At 38.3% G+C, this 18,588-nt stretch overlaps 1 protein-coding gene across 2 annotated transcripts in view; it reads right to left on the reverse strand.

Annotated features, from left to right (window-relative positions):
• Positions 1 to 18,588, reverse strand: part of MTMR12 (myotubularin related protein 12) — a 105,501-nt gene that overhangs the window by 34,986 nt on the left and 51,927 nt on the right. For both annotated transcript variants that reach the window (XM_077116914.1, XM_077116915.1), the window contains exons 4-7: positions 18,363 to 18,435; positions 16,294 to 16,424; positions 14,882 to 14,975; positions 9,991 to 10,120 (exon numbers count right to left, since the gene is read on the reverse strand). In XM_077116914.1, coding sequence (XP_076973029.1) covers positions 9,991 to 10,120; positions 14,882 to 14,975; positions 16,294 to 16,424; positions 18,363 to 18,435 — 428 coding nt within the window. The remainder of the gene's footprint in view (positions 1 to 9,990; positions 10,121 to 14,881; positions 14,976 to 16,293; positions 16,425 to 18,362; positions 18,436 to 18,588) is intronic.

Below are 18,588 nucleotides of genomic sequence, written 5' to 3' on the forward strand. Positions count from 1 at the left end.
TTTGGCCTATTGGCCTTTTGTGTCTGCTTATTACATGATGTCTTCAAGAGCCACCCAAGTTGTTGTATATATCAGAATTTCCTTTTAACAACTGAATAATATTCTATTATATACATATATATCAACTTTAAATACTAGAGTTAATTTATTAAATATGAAATCTCAACTTCAATGAGTGCAAGGAAGCCAAACAAAGTGTTAGGATGAAGACCATATACCCTTATTAGGAAGAAACAGCTCAGATGAATTATAGTTCCTAGCTCGTGCAAAGTACCCTAGCCAAATCAGTTGGAAAATGTGAGTTGAAATACTACCTATGCCCTAACTTCTGCGTAAAATTATGTAAGTTACATATCTGTCAAAGTCTGTTTACTTAACCATAAAATGAGGGGGTTGGAACACATGAAATCTAAAAGCATATGAATTTCAAACTGGGGGCGTGAGCTTTGTCATCACATAGCAACTATGCCGGTTTGAAAGGATTTATGTACCTACAAAAGCCATATTTTAATCCTAATCAATCTTGTAGGAACAACAGTTTCTTCTAATCCCTATTCAGTACTATAGGTTAGAAACTTGATTAGGTTATCTCCTCGGAAATGTGACTCAATCAAGTGTGGGTATTGACCTTGATTAGATGGAGACATGTGTCCACCCATTTTATGTGGGTCTTGATTTGGAATGCTATAAAAGAGGAGACATTTTGGAGAGCGTTCCTTTTGAGGAAAGGGCTGCAGAACCATGACAGAAGGATGAGAGAACCACAGAGTCCATCAGCCTGCGACCCTTGGAAATGAAGAAGGAAACTGCCTCCCAGGGAGCTTCATGAAGCAAGGGTCCTGGAGCAGAAACTAGAAGACATAGCCATGTGCCCTTCCAGCTGAGAGAGAAACTCTGAATGTTATCGGCCTTCTGGAACCAAGGTATCTTACCCTGGATGCATTAGATTAGACATTTCAATAGACTTGCCTTAATTGGGATATTTCCATGGGCTAAAAACTGTGAACTAGCAACTTACGAAATACTCCTTTTTAAAAGCCATTCTGTTTCTGGTATATTGCATTCTTGGAATTAACAAACTAGAACAACAACAATATAAGTACTTGTGTTGCTTTCACTCAAATTAATATGAAAACAAATAATTTTGATGACTGCTGCCCAGACATTTAACCTATTGGTAGGCGGACATGGGAAATTAGGTTTTCAGAGCTGCAAAGATCAATATTGGAGATTGTTCTAGTTTGCTAGCTGCCGGCATGCAACACACCAGAGACGGATTGGCTTTTAATAAAAGGGGATTTATTTTGTTGGTTCTTCAGAGGAAAGGTAGCTAACTTTCCACTGAGGTTCTTTCTTACGTGGAAGGCACAAGATGGTCTCTGCTGGTCTTCTCTCCAGGCCCCTGGGTTCCAACAACTTTCCCCAGGGTGACTTCTTTCTGCATCTCCAAAGGCCTGGGCTGAGCTGCTAATGCTGAGATGAGGAATGCCGAGCTGCTTAGACTGTGCTACATTGCGTTCTCTCATTTAAGCACCAGCCAATTAAGTCAAACATCACTCATTGCAGCAGACATGCCTCCTAGCCGACTGCAGATGTAATTAGCAACAGATGAGATTCACCTACCATTGGCTCATGTCCACAGCAACAGAACTAGGTGCCTTCAACTGGCCAAGTTGACAACTGAATCTAACTACCACATGTCCACCCCTTGTCAACTTGGCAACTACACACATCACCTTAAACAGGTGCAAAATATTCTCTTCTGGCTGTGGACCTGTGAATCTCAAAACAAGTCCAGTGCCAATATGCAAAGAAGGATATTCACAGGATACAGATTTTCATTTCCATAGGGAGAAATTGAAAGAAACACAGATGTAAAACCTGCAGGGCAGGTGCCATGGGATTTCAAAGTCTGAAAGTCATTTATCCTTCAGCTTTAGAAAGTGGCAGTCCCACCCCTTCCAAGGGCCTATGCAGTGGCCAGCCTCTTTCCAAATCAACCTCGGGGAACATCAAGGAGACCACCTCTGGGCTCCACTCTTTCCAGGCATCAGGGCCACCCCTGGGCTCTCTGCCATTTCTGGGGCACACACTCAACCCCTCCACATGGTGGCAGCCAGGCTCTCCCAGTCCCCCAAGGAGCGTGCTAAGCCTTTTCCAAGGCCCGAGGCCGCACAACTCTTCCACTGCAATGAGAGGGGAGACTCATCCTCGCCCTTCAGGGTAAACTCACCCTCTCCATGTATATGGGTGGGTCCACTCTCTTGGCCGAGGTTTCTTGGCTTCAGACCCGAGCTTCCATGGTTCTCACTCTGCAAACTCCAATCTCTCCCTTTTGTGTCCTCCTTTGTCAAGATTGGTAGTAGTTCCATTTACACCAACAGTCTCTTCAAACCCTCCAGGACTTCTCCATCATTCTCTTCATGGTTCCTCCAAAATCTTCCCTTTAGCCATCCAAAAACTGTTCCAACATATCTGGTATTTACAAACCGCAGCAGCACCCCACTCTCCAGTACCAAATCTGTTCTAGTTTGCTAGCTGCCGGCATGCAACACACCAGAGATGCATTGGCTTTTAATAAAAGGGGATTTATTTTGTTGGTTCTTCAGAGGAAAGGCAGCTAACTTTCCACTGAGGTTCTTTCTTACATGGAAGGCAGAGATGGTCTCTACTGGTCTTCTCTCCAGGCCCCTGGGTTCCAACAACTTTCCCTGGGGTGAATTATTTCTGTATCTCCAAAGGCCTGGGCTGAGCTGCTTAGACTGTGCTACATTGCGTTCTCTCATTTAAGCACCAGCCAATTAAGTCAAATGTCACTCATGCAGCAGTCACGCCTCCTAGCCGACTGCAGATGTAATTAGCAACAATAGATGAGATTCACCTACCATTGGCTCATGTCCACAGCAACAGAACTAGGTGCCTTCACCTGGCCAAGTTGACAACTGAATCTAACTACCACAGAGATATTGCGGGTTTGGTTCTAGACCACCACAATAATGCAAATGTTATAATAAAGCAAGTTGCATGAATTTTCTGGTTTCCAGAACATACAGAAGTTATGTTTATGCTATACTATAAACTATTAAGTGTGCAATACCCTTATATCTAAAAAACAATGCACATACCTTAATTAAAATGTGAAAGAGATATGAAGTGAGCACAAGCTGTTGGAAAAAACAGCAACAACAGACTTGCTCAATGTAGGGCTGCCACAAACCTTCAATTTGTAAAAAACACAATATCTGGGAAGCTCAATTAAACAAGGTAAACCTATATGAGGGCATCATCTCTTTCTCTAATCAATACACACAGGTTTCTTTCATTACGCTTTTTTTTTGCATGGGCAGGCATCAGGAATCGAACCTGGGTCTCTAGCATGGCAGGAGAGAACTCTGCCTGCTGAGTCACAGTGGCCTGCCCACACACAGGTTTCTAACAGTAAGAAACCCATCTAAGAGTTGGGTTTGTAAACATCTTTCTAAGAGCTTATAGCCTCACAAGAAATAAGATGCCTATGGTGTTAGAACTAAATGGAAAATAATCAGATGGTGTTTGTATGCATGTTACATATTGAAGTATATCTAGTAAGTATCAGGTCATGGGAAAGATGATTTTCAGAACTGGAAAGATTAAAACACAAATTTAGTCAAGTTATTAGATCTAATCAATTCACAGGAGATGGAGTGACTAGTTAACACCATCATGGGGATGTGATCATCAAAATCTAGACCATGAGAAACTCAGACAAATGGCCTGCTTTTTTTTTTTCAAATAAATTGCAAAAAAAAGATGGTGAGGGAATCTATAGATTAAGACATTTGAGAAATATATTGATCAGTTGCAACATATCAATCGATATCTGCACTTTAATAAGATACCCAGGTGATTTACATACACATTAAACTTTGAGAAGAGTTCTGCAGATGATAACTTGCAAGTAGACCACTGTTACTCAACCTTTAAGAATCACCCGTGGAGTTGTTTAAACTAGATTCTCAGCTCCTTTCCCAAAGTGACCCATTCTATAAAACTGGGGGTAGGGCTTCATTTATTTTTAATTCGCATGTCTTCGCTTACTAGTGAGGTTGGATATTTTACAATGTTAGCCAGGTAATTTTTTCTTATAAATAGTTTCTCACAGAAAACAATTTTCAGAACCAAATGTATTTACCATCCAGTCACTCAAGAGAGAGGGTTGTACAGAGATGAAGAGGAGTACAGCCAATAAGGGATGTTTAAGATGTATTCTCTCGTCCCAATGAACTTGAAGTGAATTCTGCAAAATCTCTTTTGTGAGACCCCCTGTTCTAGTTTGCAACCTACTGGAATGCAATATCCCAGACACAGAATGGCTTTTAAAAATGGGAATCTATTAAGTTACTAGTTTACATGTTCTAAGGTTGTGAAAATATCCAAATTAAAGCAAGGCTACAGAAATGTCCAATCTAAGGCATCCAGGGAAAGATACCTTGGTTCAATAAGGCCGATGACGTTCTTCTCCCTCAACTAGAAAGGCACATGATGAACATGGCAACATCTGCTAGCTTTCTCTCCAGGCTTCTTGTTTCATGAAGCTCCCCCAGGGACATTTTCCTTCTTCATCTAAAAAGGTATCTGGCTGAGTGGGCTCTCGTGGTTCTACTGGCTCTGAAGCTTTTTCCAAAATGTTTGCTCTTTTAAAGGATTCCAGTAAACTAATCAAGACCCACCTGGAATGGGTGGAGTCACATCTCCCTCTAATCAAAGGTCAATACCCACAGTTGGGTGTGTCACATCTAAGTGGAGATAATCTAATCAAGTTTCCACCCTACAGTGCTGAATAGGAATTAAAAGAAATGGCTGCCTCTACAAGATGGATCAGGATTAAAACATGACTTTTCTAGGGTACATAATCCTTTCAAACTGGCACACTCCCAAATAAGACAAGCAGTCATTCCTAACTCCTTGGAAAGTAGTCATTAGGATGAGTTTACAAGACAAAGTAAACCACCTCTCCAAATGCAGGATGACTTTATTCATGAAAAGCTGCATGATCCACTCAGGCACAACCTTAATGAGGGTGATAGAACCCCTAGTGCTTTAACGTCAGAGTAGCAATATGTGTTCCTGTGCCAGCATCAATTCACAGGCCCCTCTTTGTGAAATAAATCCTACAGGCTACATAATTTTCTATACCTTCACAGGGAGGTAGGATGAGAGCAAATGCTTTTCAGGAGGAGAATTTATTAAAAAAAAAAAAAAAAAAGTAAAAGTAATGGATCCTCCAAGTTCTGACCTTGGAGGAAAGTGAAGTAGATGCAAAGTTTCTTATTCTCATCCAACCTGATTTAGATTCTCTCTAACTACTAACCCATTAGCTATTTAATAATTTATTCATTCTCTTTCTTATTTGCTGAACACCTATTACAGGCCAGGCACTGTGTATGGAACTGAGGTTATAACAATGAGAAAATCAGACAGTGTGTCCTTGGTATCACAGCGGTGACATACTGGGGAAACAAACATTAGCCAAATGATGATACAAAGAAAAATAAAACTCACAAATGCAGGAAAGTGCTCTAAAGAGAAGACTACAGTACCAATGAAAGCTCATCACAAGGAAACCTGATGTAGTCTTGGGAAAGTTCCCTAAGAAAGAAATACCTGAGTGGAGGTCTGACAGCTGAGGTGGCGTTAACTACACATGTGCAGCTAGAGGCAAAAGGTAGTACCCAGACAGGAGACAGCCCAAGCAAAGCCTATAGTAAGGAGAGGTCAGTATGGCTAGAGGGGTGTGACGTAAGTTGGAGAGTTAAGCAGGAGCCAAACCATAAAGGGCCTTGTAGTGCTTTTATGGGTTTTTGTCTATAAAGGACAGCGGGTGGCCTCTGAAGGAGGGGGCAGCGTGATTAGATGCACCTGGAAAAATACTCACTCTCCCTTCTATGTAGGAAATGGATGCAAAGGGGACCATTTAGGCAGTTAAATTAATTCAGGTGAGAAATAAAGCACAACTTTTCCAGTATCACCCCACAGAACAGAAAAGCAAAGAGGGAGTGTATGGCTGGGGCATTCTCCCCATTTACCATGAATGAACAGTTTTTCCCACTACTGTCTCTACTGGCTGTATTTTTGAGTTGTTAAGACTTATGCAAACGCCAACTCATTTAATCAGTTGTGGCAGGGTTTTTTCTTTCTTTCTTTCAAATTCTGGAAATGGGAATGTCTTATCTTCACCTGAACACCACCTTAAAAATGATCACTCCTTTGGAGTAGGGATTTCTAACCTCTTTCTGAGCATAAGCCTGTTTTCCCCTCTGAGCTTTATGACTGAGAGGAGCTGGGTGGAGCTGACAATGAAGTGATAGGGTAGGATGACTGAGTGAATGATATGACACTTGCCCTAGAGGCTCCTCCCCACTGTCATCCCAGCTCACCCTTGTGAGAGGAGAGCTAATCTGTCAATGTTCATGATTGACCTGAATCAAAATTGATGTGCTGAAGAGGCTCTTCAGGAACATGAAACTGTTAGGAGGGTCATCAGTAATATGTTCCAAAATGATAAGATTCGAGTTTCTAAAGATGGGTTATGTAGAGTCATACTTTAAAAATTTAGGTCAAATCACATCACGCCTCTCCTCAAACTCCTCACTGTACTCAGAGCCAGAGACTACATTCTTAGGAATGCTTCCAGGCTCATCACCATCCAGCCCCTCCCTCATTTCCTACTACTCTTTCCTTTGCTTGCCCCTTTCTAGGTCCTGGGTTCCTCACTGTTCTTCACACAAACCAGGCAAGATTACACCCCAGGGCCTTTGCCCTTACTGTTTCCTCTACGTGGAATGCTCTTCCCCCACGTATCTTCTGATGATCTTTCAGTTCTGTCGAGTCTTTGCTCAAAGATCATCTATTCAGTGAGAGCTTCATGTAAAAAACTAACACCAAGGAATTGCAACCCATACCAAACTGTGAAATCTGTTCTATAACTAATTGTTACAATGTACTTTGAAACTTACTGCTTTTCTGTATATATATTATTTTTCACGAAAAAGAAGGAAGAGTATAATAGATAAGATAGGATTTAACAAATGAATATGACTGCTGAATCCATATATTGATATTCCTTTTAGTCTCCAGGGTCTTGGAGAAGAAAAACTGAAAAATCATGGAAGTATAACCCATGCCAAATTTTAAAATCTGTTATGTAACTACTTGTTAAAATGTACTTGGAGGTTTACTGCTTTTTTTGTATAAACATTATTTTTCACAATAAAAAAAGTTAAAAAGAAAAGATAGGATCTCGTGGTAGCTCCCTTGCTGGCTCCTCCCCCATCCCCACACTGCCTCAGCACCAAGGTGGCCCAGTGCAGGTACCTGGTTCTGGTTCCAGAGGGTGCAGGGTAACTTTCAATGCACATACTGGGAGCATGTATGTCTGTACTAACCTTTCTGATAGCAGCTTGAAATACTGAAACAGAATACTCATCGTAGGCATGCAGTGCCAGAGCTTGCCCTGTGCTAGAGGCAGCTCAAAGAGCTCTCCTATAGGCACTGTGGGAGAATAGTCAAGGCATGGCAGCCTGGGATGGGGGATTGCTGGTGGCGAGTCATACGGTGTGGTGCTCAGGACCATGAGAAACTGTGCTTTCCTGGGGAAAAGGGAATATTTGGATCCCTATCAATGAGGAATTCTTAAAGTTGCACACACATCCTAGGACAAGACACGTGTGCAAAAGAGACTAGGGAAGACCCCAAGCTTTTGCCTTGGGCTGTTCTCTAAACTTAATGTTATGATAGCTAGGTCCGAAAGAAAGTACCCGCACAGCCCAATTGACAAAAACTTGGAAAGGTGTTTTCTCCTTCCACCCCCAATCCCTCACCATATTTTTTGCTTTTTGTTAGCTCTTGGCATTCAAGGAATGTTCTGTCATAACACTAGCTGGATCCAAGCTTAAAAAACAGATACCTCAGTGTTTCTATTCCAGAAATAACACATTAGAATATAAAAATGTCCAGGTTGGGGTACACGGGTAGTTCAGTGGTTAGAATGCCCACCTTTCATGTGGAGACCTGGGTTCGATTTCCAGAGAATGCACCCCCCCCCCCAAAAAAAATTCCAGGTTGCAACAAAGGTCACAAAATATAAAGAAACAGGAAATGATGGCCCATGCAAAGGAGCAGGAAAAAGCATTAGAAACCATCAACAAGGAGGACCAGACATGGGACATACCAGACAAAGACTTCAAAAAAGTGGTCCTAAAGAACTAAAGTGAAACATGGGCAAAGAACTAATGAATATCAGGAAAATTACAGATGAACCAAAAAGAATATCAATAAAAATACAGAAATCTTAAAAAAAATATAGAAACCAACAGAGTTGAAGACTGCAATAATTGAAATTTAAAATTCACTAAAGAGAGTCAACAGCAGGTTGGGGCTAGCAGAAAAAATAATAGTGAGCTTGAAGATAAGACTATTGAAATCATTCAATTCAAAGAAGAGAAAGAAAAAAGAATGAAGAAAAGTAAACAGAGGCTAAGAAACCTTTGAGACTCATCAAGCATACATGGTGGGAATCCCAGAAGGAGAAGAAAGAGAGAAAGGGGCAGAAAGAATACTCAAAGAAATAAACTTCCAAATTTAACAAAAGATATGAGTGTACATATCTAAGAAGCTCAGTGAACTACAAATACAATAAACTCAAAAGACCCACACCAAGACATATCACAATCAAACTATCAAATGCCAAAGATAAAGAGAATCTGAAAGCCGAGAGAGAAGCAAAATGTCATATATAATGGAGTCCTAATACAATTAAATATGGGTTTCTCAACAGAAACCATGGAGACAAGAAGGCAACGGATGACGGATCTAAAGTGCTGAAAAGGAAAAACAGCCCACCAAGAATTATATATCAACAAAACTGTCTTTCAAATATAAAGGACAGGAATTTTTTTCTTTTTTCTTTTTATTTCTTTTTCTGGATTGATACAAATGCTATGAGAGGTGATTGTGGTGATGAATATACAATTATGTGATGATATCGAGTTACTGTTTATATACCAAGAATGGAATGATCTTATGGTAAGAATGTTTGTGTTTGTATGTTGTTATGTTTAAAACAAACCAAAAAACAAACAAAAAACAACAAGGGACAGATTAACACATATTCAGATAAACAAAAGCTGAGCAACCTCATCAACACGAGATCAGCTGTATAAGAAATGCTATGGGAGTTCTTCACGTTGAAAGGAAAGGACACTAGATTATAGATCAAAGCCATATGAAGAAAAAACAGTCCTTATGTGGAGAAATTGGAATCCTCATACATTACTGTGGAAATGTCAAATAATGCACCTGCTATGAAAAGTAGTCTTGCAGTTCCTCAAATGGTTAAAAATAGAATTACCATATGACCCAGTAACTCCAATCCTAGGTTATATGTACAAGATTCCTCTTGTACATATATATGAAAACATATATCCACTTAAAAAATTTGTCCACAAATGTTCACAGGAGCATTATCCATAATAGGCAAAAAGTAAAATCACTCCAAATGTCCATGAACTGATGAGAGGACAAATAAAATGTAGTTATCTCCATACGATGGGATACTATTTGGCAATAAAAAAAAATGAAGCTTTGATACATGCTCTGACATGAATGAATCCTGAAAACATTAGGCTACGTAAAAGAAGCCAATGGTAAAAGATTATATATTACATGATTCCCCAGAACAGACAAATCTATAGAGAAAGAAAACAAATTAGCAACTGCTTAGAGCTTGAGGGTAGTAGGAAAATGGGGAGTGACTGCCAGTGGGTATGGGATTTCTTTTTGGGATGATAAAAATATTTTAAAATTGACTGTGGAGATGGCTGCAAAATCCTGAGAATATACTAAGAAACACTATACACTTTAAATGGATGAGTTGTATGGCAAGTAAATATATCTCAATAAAGTTGGTATTTTTTTTTAAAGCAACCATACTGAAAGCTTTCTCTTGCTTACCTTTCACAGACTGTATAGTCTTCATTGATGCCCACTGCCTTGTACTTCACATTGCCTTTGGTCCGCTCTAATTCCCAACACCAGTCTTTAAGTGTGTCAAACATTACAGCATGGTTCTTGGGATCTGTGGCTAACAAAACAAATTAAAAATAAAATAAAATATTTTCATGAAGCACTGGTATTTCAATTATGCGAAAGTGGATTCTCAGGCCCTAATTTCCTTCAGGAACACTCATTTTTATCCAAGTAAAATGAATACACTGCTTATTCCTAACCTTGTTCCATTTTTTTCATTAATTAATCCAAAATCACACCGAGGCTCTGTCTTTTTATATTGTAGGAAAGAAGTTGTTCTTGTTCTTCTCCTTGCAAAAGCAATTTATAGCTCCATTTTTAGTCATCTGACCATGAGATAATTCATATAACACAGAAAAGATTCTGAGAATCACTTAGAGACAGGCTTGGCACAAATGTTAAAATAATAAAATATTTTTAGCTCTACCAATATGTGCATAAGATGGCAAACTCATTTGAATAGCAAGTCAGGTTCTAGAATGTAAGTCCTCCTTTAATGTGAAGATGCACTGCCAACAAAGGGACTTTCCAGTGTGACACCTGGTTTCTGAAAGCCACAAACAAATTGGAGAGCCCTGGTGAGGGTCAGGGCTGGTAGCCAAAACACACATTATGGTGACGGGTGCTCCTGCCCCTACCCTGCCACTACCTACCAGGAGGAAATAGGCACTAGGCTGTGGTTCAGCAGACTTGTCCTTGGTTGTCTCCCAAGCCACAGCACTGCCTGCTGGGAGTGGTATGCACTAAAATAATCTCATATATTTACACAAACTAATTTACAACCCAGTTAGTTCAAGCCTTTGGAAATCTAAAAAACTTAAGCACTCTGGAAAAACAAGGTGTTCGATAAAATTCCCACCTGCTCCTTTTAATAAAACTAGGTCACAGCACAAATAATAAGAATAATAACTATAATAATAATAGTTAATGCTTATATAGCATTTATTATGGCTAGGCACTGTTCTAAGTGTATTAGATTTTATCAACCCAATTCTTACAACCCTTAGGGTTGGCAGAATATCGCTTTCTCCATTTTACAGGTGTGGCACAGAAATATTAAGTAACTTACCCAAGGTTACAGAGCTAGTCAATGTCAGAACTGGAATTCAAAACCAGGGAACTATAAATGAAATTTCCATAGAGTCCTAAATACACACACACAAAGAAAGTTTCCCAGTGGACATAAATAATAACATCCAATTTCAACCACAGTAAAAAACATTTCCTTAGGAATAAAGGCAGGTCTTTCCCTAAAATGCCATTTCATAAACACTTTAAGACCTTGTGGCCAAACACATTTGTGAATTATTAAGCCAGGGAATGATTAAAGAAGATGTCAGGATTGCAATGCATCCTCCTCTAAAAACCCTTATTTGAAAAAACTAACTGGTCAGTTAAGATTTATCAGTTCTTACCTTTACTTCTCAAGAAAACAAAAAGGGGGGGGGGGGTGTTGGAAGAAGAGATGAAGGATGGAATTAAAATAGAATAAAAGATGCTATATATCCTCGGCCTTTAGGCACAAAAAGCCACCACAAAGTAATGAAAGTGCCAGGGTCAAGCAAGGTAAGAGTTTTGACATGCTGATCAACATATGTTAGCAAGTCAAGAAGCAGTTCTACACACCAAGAAGCAGGATACAAAGAAAAGGAAGAATTCTTAAAGATAGAGTATAATTTCTCAAATGTGAAACCCCCTAAAAGTTTATATAAATAATCAACAAAGAAATAATATTTGTAAATCTCATATTGCAAAAAGCGGTAAGCCAGCAGCCAGTTAATGAGCAACTGAACACACAACAAATAATAAGAGATTTACAGAAATAAGAGATTATTTGTTGTTTCTTCTGATTTAATTAACGCTTTAAAAATTTCAAAAATCTCATTTCACCCTACTAAAGTAAAAAGATTTCAGTCATTCACAAAGATGAATTTACTAATTAAGAAACAAGTCTTATACTCAGCCTAATTTGTTGTTATTTTTTTATTTTTTCGCATGGGCAGGCACCAGGAATTGAATCCGCATCTCCAGCATGGCAGGCGAGAACTCTGTCATTGAGCCACCATGGCCCGCCCTATGTTATTTTTATGTTAATGTAATTCTCTGAAAATAATCCATCCTGAATAATGTGCAGTTATATTCTCTATTAACTGAAATACCCCCATTCTGTAACAAAAGCTTACTGAAGTTGATCACAAATTTTTACGGTTGGATCGAACCTCTGGAATACTCTAGCCCAAACCCTTATCTTATAAATTAGGACATCAAGGCCTGCATTAGCGACCCGCTTCTGGCTACTGCCTCCTCCTTCCATTTTTTCTCCCACAACCAAACTTCTCAAAAACAGAGTCTATGTTAGCTGCTTCTACTTCTTTAATTTCCATTTACTTCAATCTGATTCACCTCCCATCAGACTCCCAGTTCACTGAAGTCATAAATTACGTCCTAATTGCCAAATCCAAGGGTCTCCATTAAATTATTATTTTATTTACTTTGTAGACTGTGGCTCAGTTGAATCTCCTCTTCCTTGAACCTCTTTCTGTTCTATCCTGGTTTTTATCCTACCTCTCTAAACCCATCTTCTCAGGGTTCTCTTTTTCTGCCTGCACTGAAATGTGTGTTCCCTCTCAGCCTACATACTCTTTCATGACAATTACATTAAATGCTAAATTTCTGATTACTATTGGTAGAGGTTGGTTACCAGGCTTAACCCAAGAAATGCATAGATTATTTGCTGTTTCTTCTGGTTTAATTAACTCTTTAGACATTTCAAAGATCCCATTTCACCCTAATAAGGAAGGGAAAAGGAAGAGAGATGACTAATAACGAAAATTATAACCTTAAACTGACTTTTTATAGCTGCAATTTCTACATTATAGAATAACTGCAATGCTATCTATACACTGGATACTTCAAAATCTTTCTTTCTTGGCCCAATCTAATTAGACATCTGAATATCTCAAATACCTCAAATGTTCAAAACGGAATCCTGTACCTTCTCCCTGCTCCCAAAGTTTCTCTTTCTAATATTCCATGAATAAATGGTACTACCATCAACCCAATGAACAAACAAACAAAAAAAGAAATCCTTACACTCTCCTTAATATTTTTATAAAATATTTTTTCAAAACCACAAAAGTAACACATGGCAACACCATCCCTTTCTCAATTATAAAGTTCCATCAATTTTACCTCCTAAATCTTGAATGTATCTTTTCTCTTTTTCCCTCACTTTGTTAGCTATGGCCCTGGGTCATTTCTTTCCCCTTATGGAAACTGCTTTTTACTGACCTCACAGCCATTTTATAAAGTGCTTTGACTCTTACCCTTTCACTAACGCCATCACCTTAGTGTGGCAAAAGGACTTTCCTTATATAGCCCTACTTACCTCTCTGGTCTCACCCTTATGATATCTCTTCATGCAGCCTGTTGCATGACCATACTAGACTACTAATAGCAACCATCATTTAATAACTACACCCTATATGCCGTGTAAGATATAACCCTCACAGCCTTTCAAGGTAAACATTAACACAGCTGCTTTAAAAATGAGAAAATGGAACCCATAAGGAGTTGTGTCACAAAACTATGAAGCACTTGGGCAAGAATTTGAACTCAGCTTTTCTATTAAATCAGACAGTTTCCAAAATACAATAAGTTTTTGGAGATACCTATATCTTAGCACAGGCCATTTCCTCTAATATATTCCTTTCTATCTACCAGATATGCCCACATCCTTCCACCATCAGTTTAGGCACAGCTTTCTCTCTCTGACAGCCTTTCCTCCCCAGCATGGTTCGGCACCTCCTCCTTTCTGCTCCCATAGCCCCTTTCATCAGAAGACATTTCATTCAGCTGCCATTCTTATTTGACTTTATGTTCTTTGAAGGTAAGGATTTAGTCTTGTTCACTTCCACATTCCCAAAGTGCTGGTCCACAGCAAGAATTTAGTAAATTTTCATAAAATTGAGGGATTAGTGAAAAGCAATTCTATGTTTCAAGAAAGCCCTATATATGCTTTTAAATTAACATGGCAATGCCCTGACAAAAGGCACTTGGCACACAGGGTCATTAAACACCAGATTAATGTTAAGAGTAATTGACAGAGCATGTAAACACAATAAAAGGACAACCAACCAGGGTAGAGGACTAGAGAAGGAAGAAGACAAATACCTGTGAACACACTGTACACTGCTCGGTATTATTAATAGCTAATGCAGCTGACCAAGCTTTCTTAAGAGTTTTCCCATTTTTCAGGGAACTGAATGGAAAACATTTGGAACCTTACGTTTCTTCTCAGCAAACCAGTTTTCCGATGTGCTTTCTTAAGTATAATTGTTCTATCCCACCTACCCAATCCCAGTAATTACTATAAAGCATGCTCTGATTGTTTAAAAACTTTTTAGAATACAAGACATTCTCTAGTGTCTTATGAAATGAAACCAAGTGTATTTAAGTAGAAAAAATAAACCAGGGACAAATAGGGTCATTTTGAACTTGTCTAAATTTTGTTACTCTAGTCTGACATCTCAGGTATATTGATTTTATCTTTAAATAAGAAGCAACTAAACAAACAAAAACTCCAAGCCCTCATAAGAGCAAACAAACAAACAAACCTAAAGAACAGCTGTAAAACAACAAAGGTCATAGGAAAAAAGAACAGAAACCTTCTGAGTGAATAATCCAAGCTAGATGTGATCAATTGCTAGAGGAGAGGGGAACAAAACAACCCATGAATGGGTTTTCTCCCACTAGGTTCAGGTAGGAATTGGAGGGGTCCTGCCTACTCTCAAATTAAAACTCAGAAGACACTTACCTATACTGTTTTGTACAGCAGTTGCATAGGAAAACAGAAACAAACGTTTAAGCAATTTAGGAGCTTGGGTATGATGAATTATGCCACTGACAATCTAGAAAAGAAACAACCAAGATAAAGTTATTAATTAAGCCCTGAAGACTTGATATAGTTATGCTTTCAACAGATACAAGAGCAGAGTCAAGTTGCCTGTTATTTATGGCATGCCAATGTGTTTCTTGTGGACAAAAGGTCAACTCCTGCTGATTCTGTATCTATGAAGTTATCTCTTGGAAGACTGCTAAATCAAGAGACTCCTAATCATTTTTGTCAGATTTTCAAACACATTTCGATTTCTGGGGAACATTTTTTAAACATAGTATGATTTCTTAGCAACAAGGTGTTAAAAATTTTAAGTGCCATATTAAGTCAGATATTCCAAAAATATGACATATCAAAGATTTACAGCCAATATCAATAACCAAGATACTTAGCTATTCTGATCCACTTGTTATGACCTTTAAGATCTTTTTCCAGAAGATTACAAATAGAAATAAATCTCTTGTGCTCTTTGTTTGAAGTTCCCAATAGAAATATGTTTGGATATATGACTGAAACTGTTTTGTAAAATGAAGTTTCTGACTTCTTAGGGATTTTTCCATATCTGTACCACCTTTTTTTCTGCTTAGAATTACCAGAGCTATGTTTAGAATGCTAGCTGAACTACTTTACTATCTGAGAGAAAATTAAGGGATTACTTCTAAGTATGCATAACTCACTGTGGCCAAAGACAATATACATGAAATGGCCTCTTGCTAGGTTTCTTCTGATATATTTGCCATGAAGTAGCAAATTTGAGACATTCAATATCTTGAAAAGAGAAATCTTGGAAGTTATAACGAACATCAAATTGGTAAAGCCACTTTCTGAGTTCACCCAGTTATAGACGTCAATTTGCTTTAGCACCAGATATAAAGTTCACTTAATCTCCAAAAGCACCGATTCAGCTTTGCTCATCTGACTTGTATATTGCCTCCTTCCACACATAACCACTATTTCCAGATGCAAACTCATTTATTCATAGAATTTGGGGAAGGCTGTCAGAGGTAGGGAAAGAGGGTTACTTCTATTTACCCCATTTTTTCTTTTCCCTAACGCCCCCTGACTCTGGTTTTCTATCTTTGACCCTTTAGAGGCTCCAGGAATAAAAATATTATAAAATGAAGGAGCAATAATAGCATGTATTAAGACAATACACAGACATGTCTTATCAAATTAATCCATATTCTAATCAAAGCATATGGGATTTTAACAAATTTTAAATTTACAGAATGAAAGGTTCCCTTCAATTTTTGGGTAACGTAAGTAGAAACTAGGCTGAGTGGGAAAAAATGGATGGGAAATAAAACCTAAAAACACATGCAACTAGTTACCCTTTTGACTTCCTCTTCCTTTGTGTACCTCAGACAAAAGTGGAATACTCGAAGGTCTTTGCAGTGGATAATGAGTTTCTCAGGATATTTCTTCAGTTGTCCAAAGAGAGTTTTTTTTTTCTCATCAAACACTACAGTTCAACAATGAAATCAGGAAGTGAAATTATGGTATAAAACAAGTTACTGGTAAAGAAACAAAGTTGACTCTTAACTTCTAAGGGTACTTCTCAAAAGTAAGAGGAAAGATACCATCATCTACTTCTATGTAACTGTCAGTAGGAGCCCTCTCCTACCCAGCAGGGGCCCTGGCGCTCTCAAAGTAGTCAGAGCTCTTCATTTTTTTGGAGTAAGCACAAGACTGAAACTGACTGGTCTTTGTTGGCAAGACCGACTCCATCAACCTGAAGCAGAGATTACAAAAGATGGAACGGAGAGCATCAGGAACATGCTTTCTTTGGACAGTAAACACCTGAGCTTAGGGCTAGGGCCCCTCCTTGTGCTTCTTTGTCTCTATGAGTTTGGAACTACTCAGCCCCTACCAGTACTGAGAACATCATAAATGGCTACTGAATGGTTTTCCGAAAAAGTCCTAAGTACAAAAAAAGAGAAGTGGAAGAAAGGCATGGCAGGAGAGATTTATTTAGTCAGCAGAAAAGACATCCTGTTGTAAAACAACAGACCTTAATCAGATCAGCTTTTAAAGTGAAATCTATACACATAGCTAACACTGATATAAAAGTATAATCAACATCTAACACATAATGGCATTATGGAGTATTAGAAAGAACAGGTTCCAAATGTGAGTTCCTTCAGCTAAGTGACTGCAAACAAGTCATTTCATTTCTCAATGTTCTCATTCATAAATTTGATTTAAACAAGGTAATGTATGTGAAAATAATTTTAGTAAACTATGAAGGCCATGTGCTGGTGTGAAACTGTTGTGTACCCCAAAAGAGCCATGTTTACTCTTTAATCCTGATTCAATAATGCTGGCTGGGATCTTTTTTATTTTTTTGCATGGGCAAGCACCAGGAATTGAACGCGGGTGTCCGGCATGGCAGTTGAAAGCTCTGCCTGCTGAGCCACCATGACTGCCCACTAGATCTTTTTGATTAAGTTGTTTCCACAGAGATATAACCCACCCAATGGAGTGGGACCTTTTGATTACATGGTGTCCATAGAGATGTGCTTCTACCCATTCAAGGTGGGATCGCTTACTAGAGTCCTTTAAAAGGGAACCATCCTCTTTTTATTTCTTTTTCTGAATTAATGCAAATGTTCTAAGAAATGATGAACATGCAACTAAGTGATGATATTGTGAATTACTGATTATGTATGTTGATGTTTTATTTTGTTTCTTAATTTTTTAATTAAATAAATTAAAAAAAAAAAAAAAAAAAAGGGAACCATCTTGGAAAACGCTCCAGAGCCCACACAGCCAGACCTCTGGAGAGGCAGGAAAAAACGGCCCCAGTAAAGCCAGAACTGGTCTGGCGAGAAAGCTAGCCATGTGCCTTCCCAGTGGACAGAGGAACCTCAAACATCAACAGCCCTTTCTTGAGTCAGGGTATCTTTCCCTAGATGACTTAGTCTGAACATTTTCCTACCCTTAGAATTGCAAACTTGTAACTGTAAACTGTAAACTTACAAAATTCCCTTTTCAAAAGTCAATCCATTTCTGGTATACTGCATTCTAACAGCTTTAACAAACTAAAACAGGCCATAAAAATATTATCATCTGCAAATGTTCTAATGTTTATAATGTTCATCATGATGATGAATATGCAACTATGTGATCATATTGTGAATTACTGATTATATATGTAGAACAGAATGATCATATGTTAAGAATGTTTGTGTTTCTTTCTTGTTATATATTTTTTTAAATTTAAAAATTAATAAAAAAATAATAAGGGAGGATAAGGGGTATGGGAGGATTTGGATTTTCCTTTTTAATTTTATTTATTTTCTGGAGTAATAAAGTGTTCTAAAATTGAAAAAAAAAATTATCATCACTATCAGCTAAACTTCCAAATGCTAGCAACAGCCAAAGGAAAACAGATACTTACCTCCATATATCTGATCAACACAGTGGAGTGTAATGTCATTTTCTCCTATAACCTTATTCTTAAACTGAGTTTCCTAAAAGATTAAAAAAAAAAAAAGCTGTAATTTCTTTCTATGTCATCAGATGTTTACAAGTAGAACAATCTACTTGTTTATCATTCTACTTGTTTATCATTCTCTACTTGCGCATTAAAAAAAAATGGGGAAAAATAATTCCCCCCCCCCCCA

This window comes from Tamandua tetradactyla, chromosome 9 (genome assembly GCF_023851605.1).
Source record: "Tamandua tetradactyla isolate mTamTet1 chromosome 9, mTamTet1.pri, whole genome shotgun sequence".
Taxonomy (NCBI): Eukaryota; Metazoa; Chordata; class Mammalia; order Pilosa; family Myrmecophagidae; genus Tamandua; species Tamandua tetradactyla.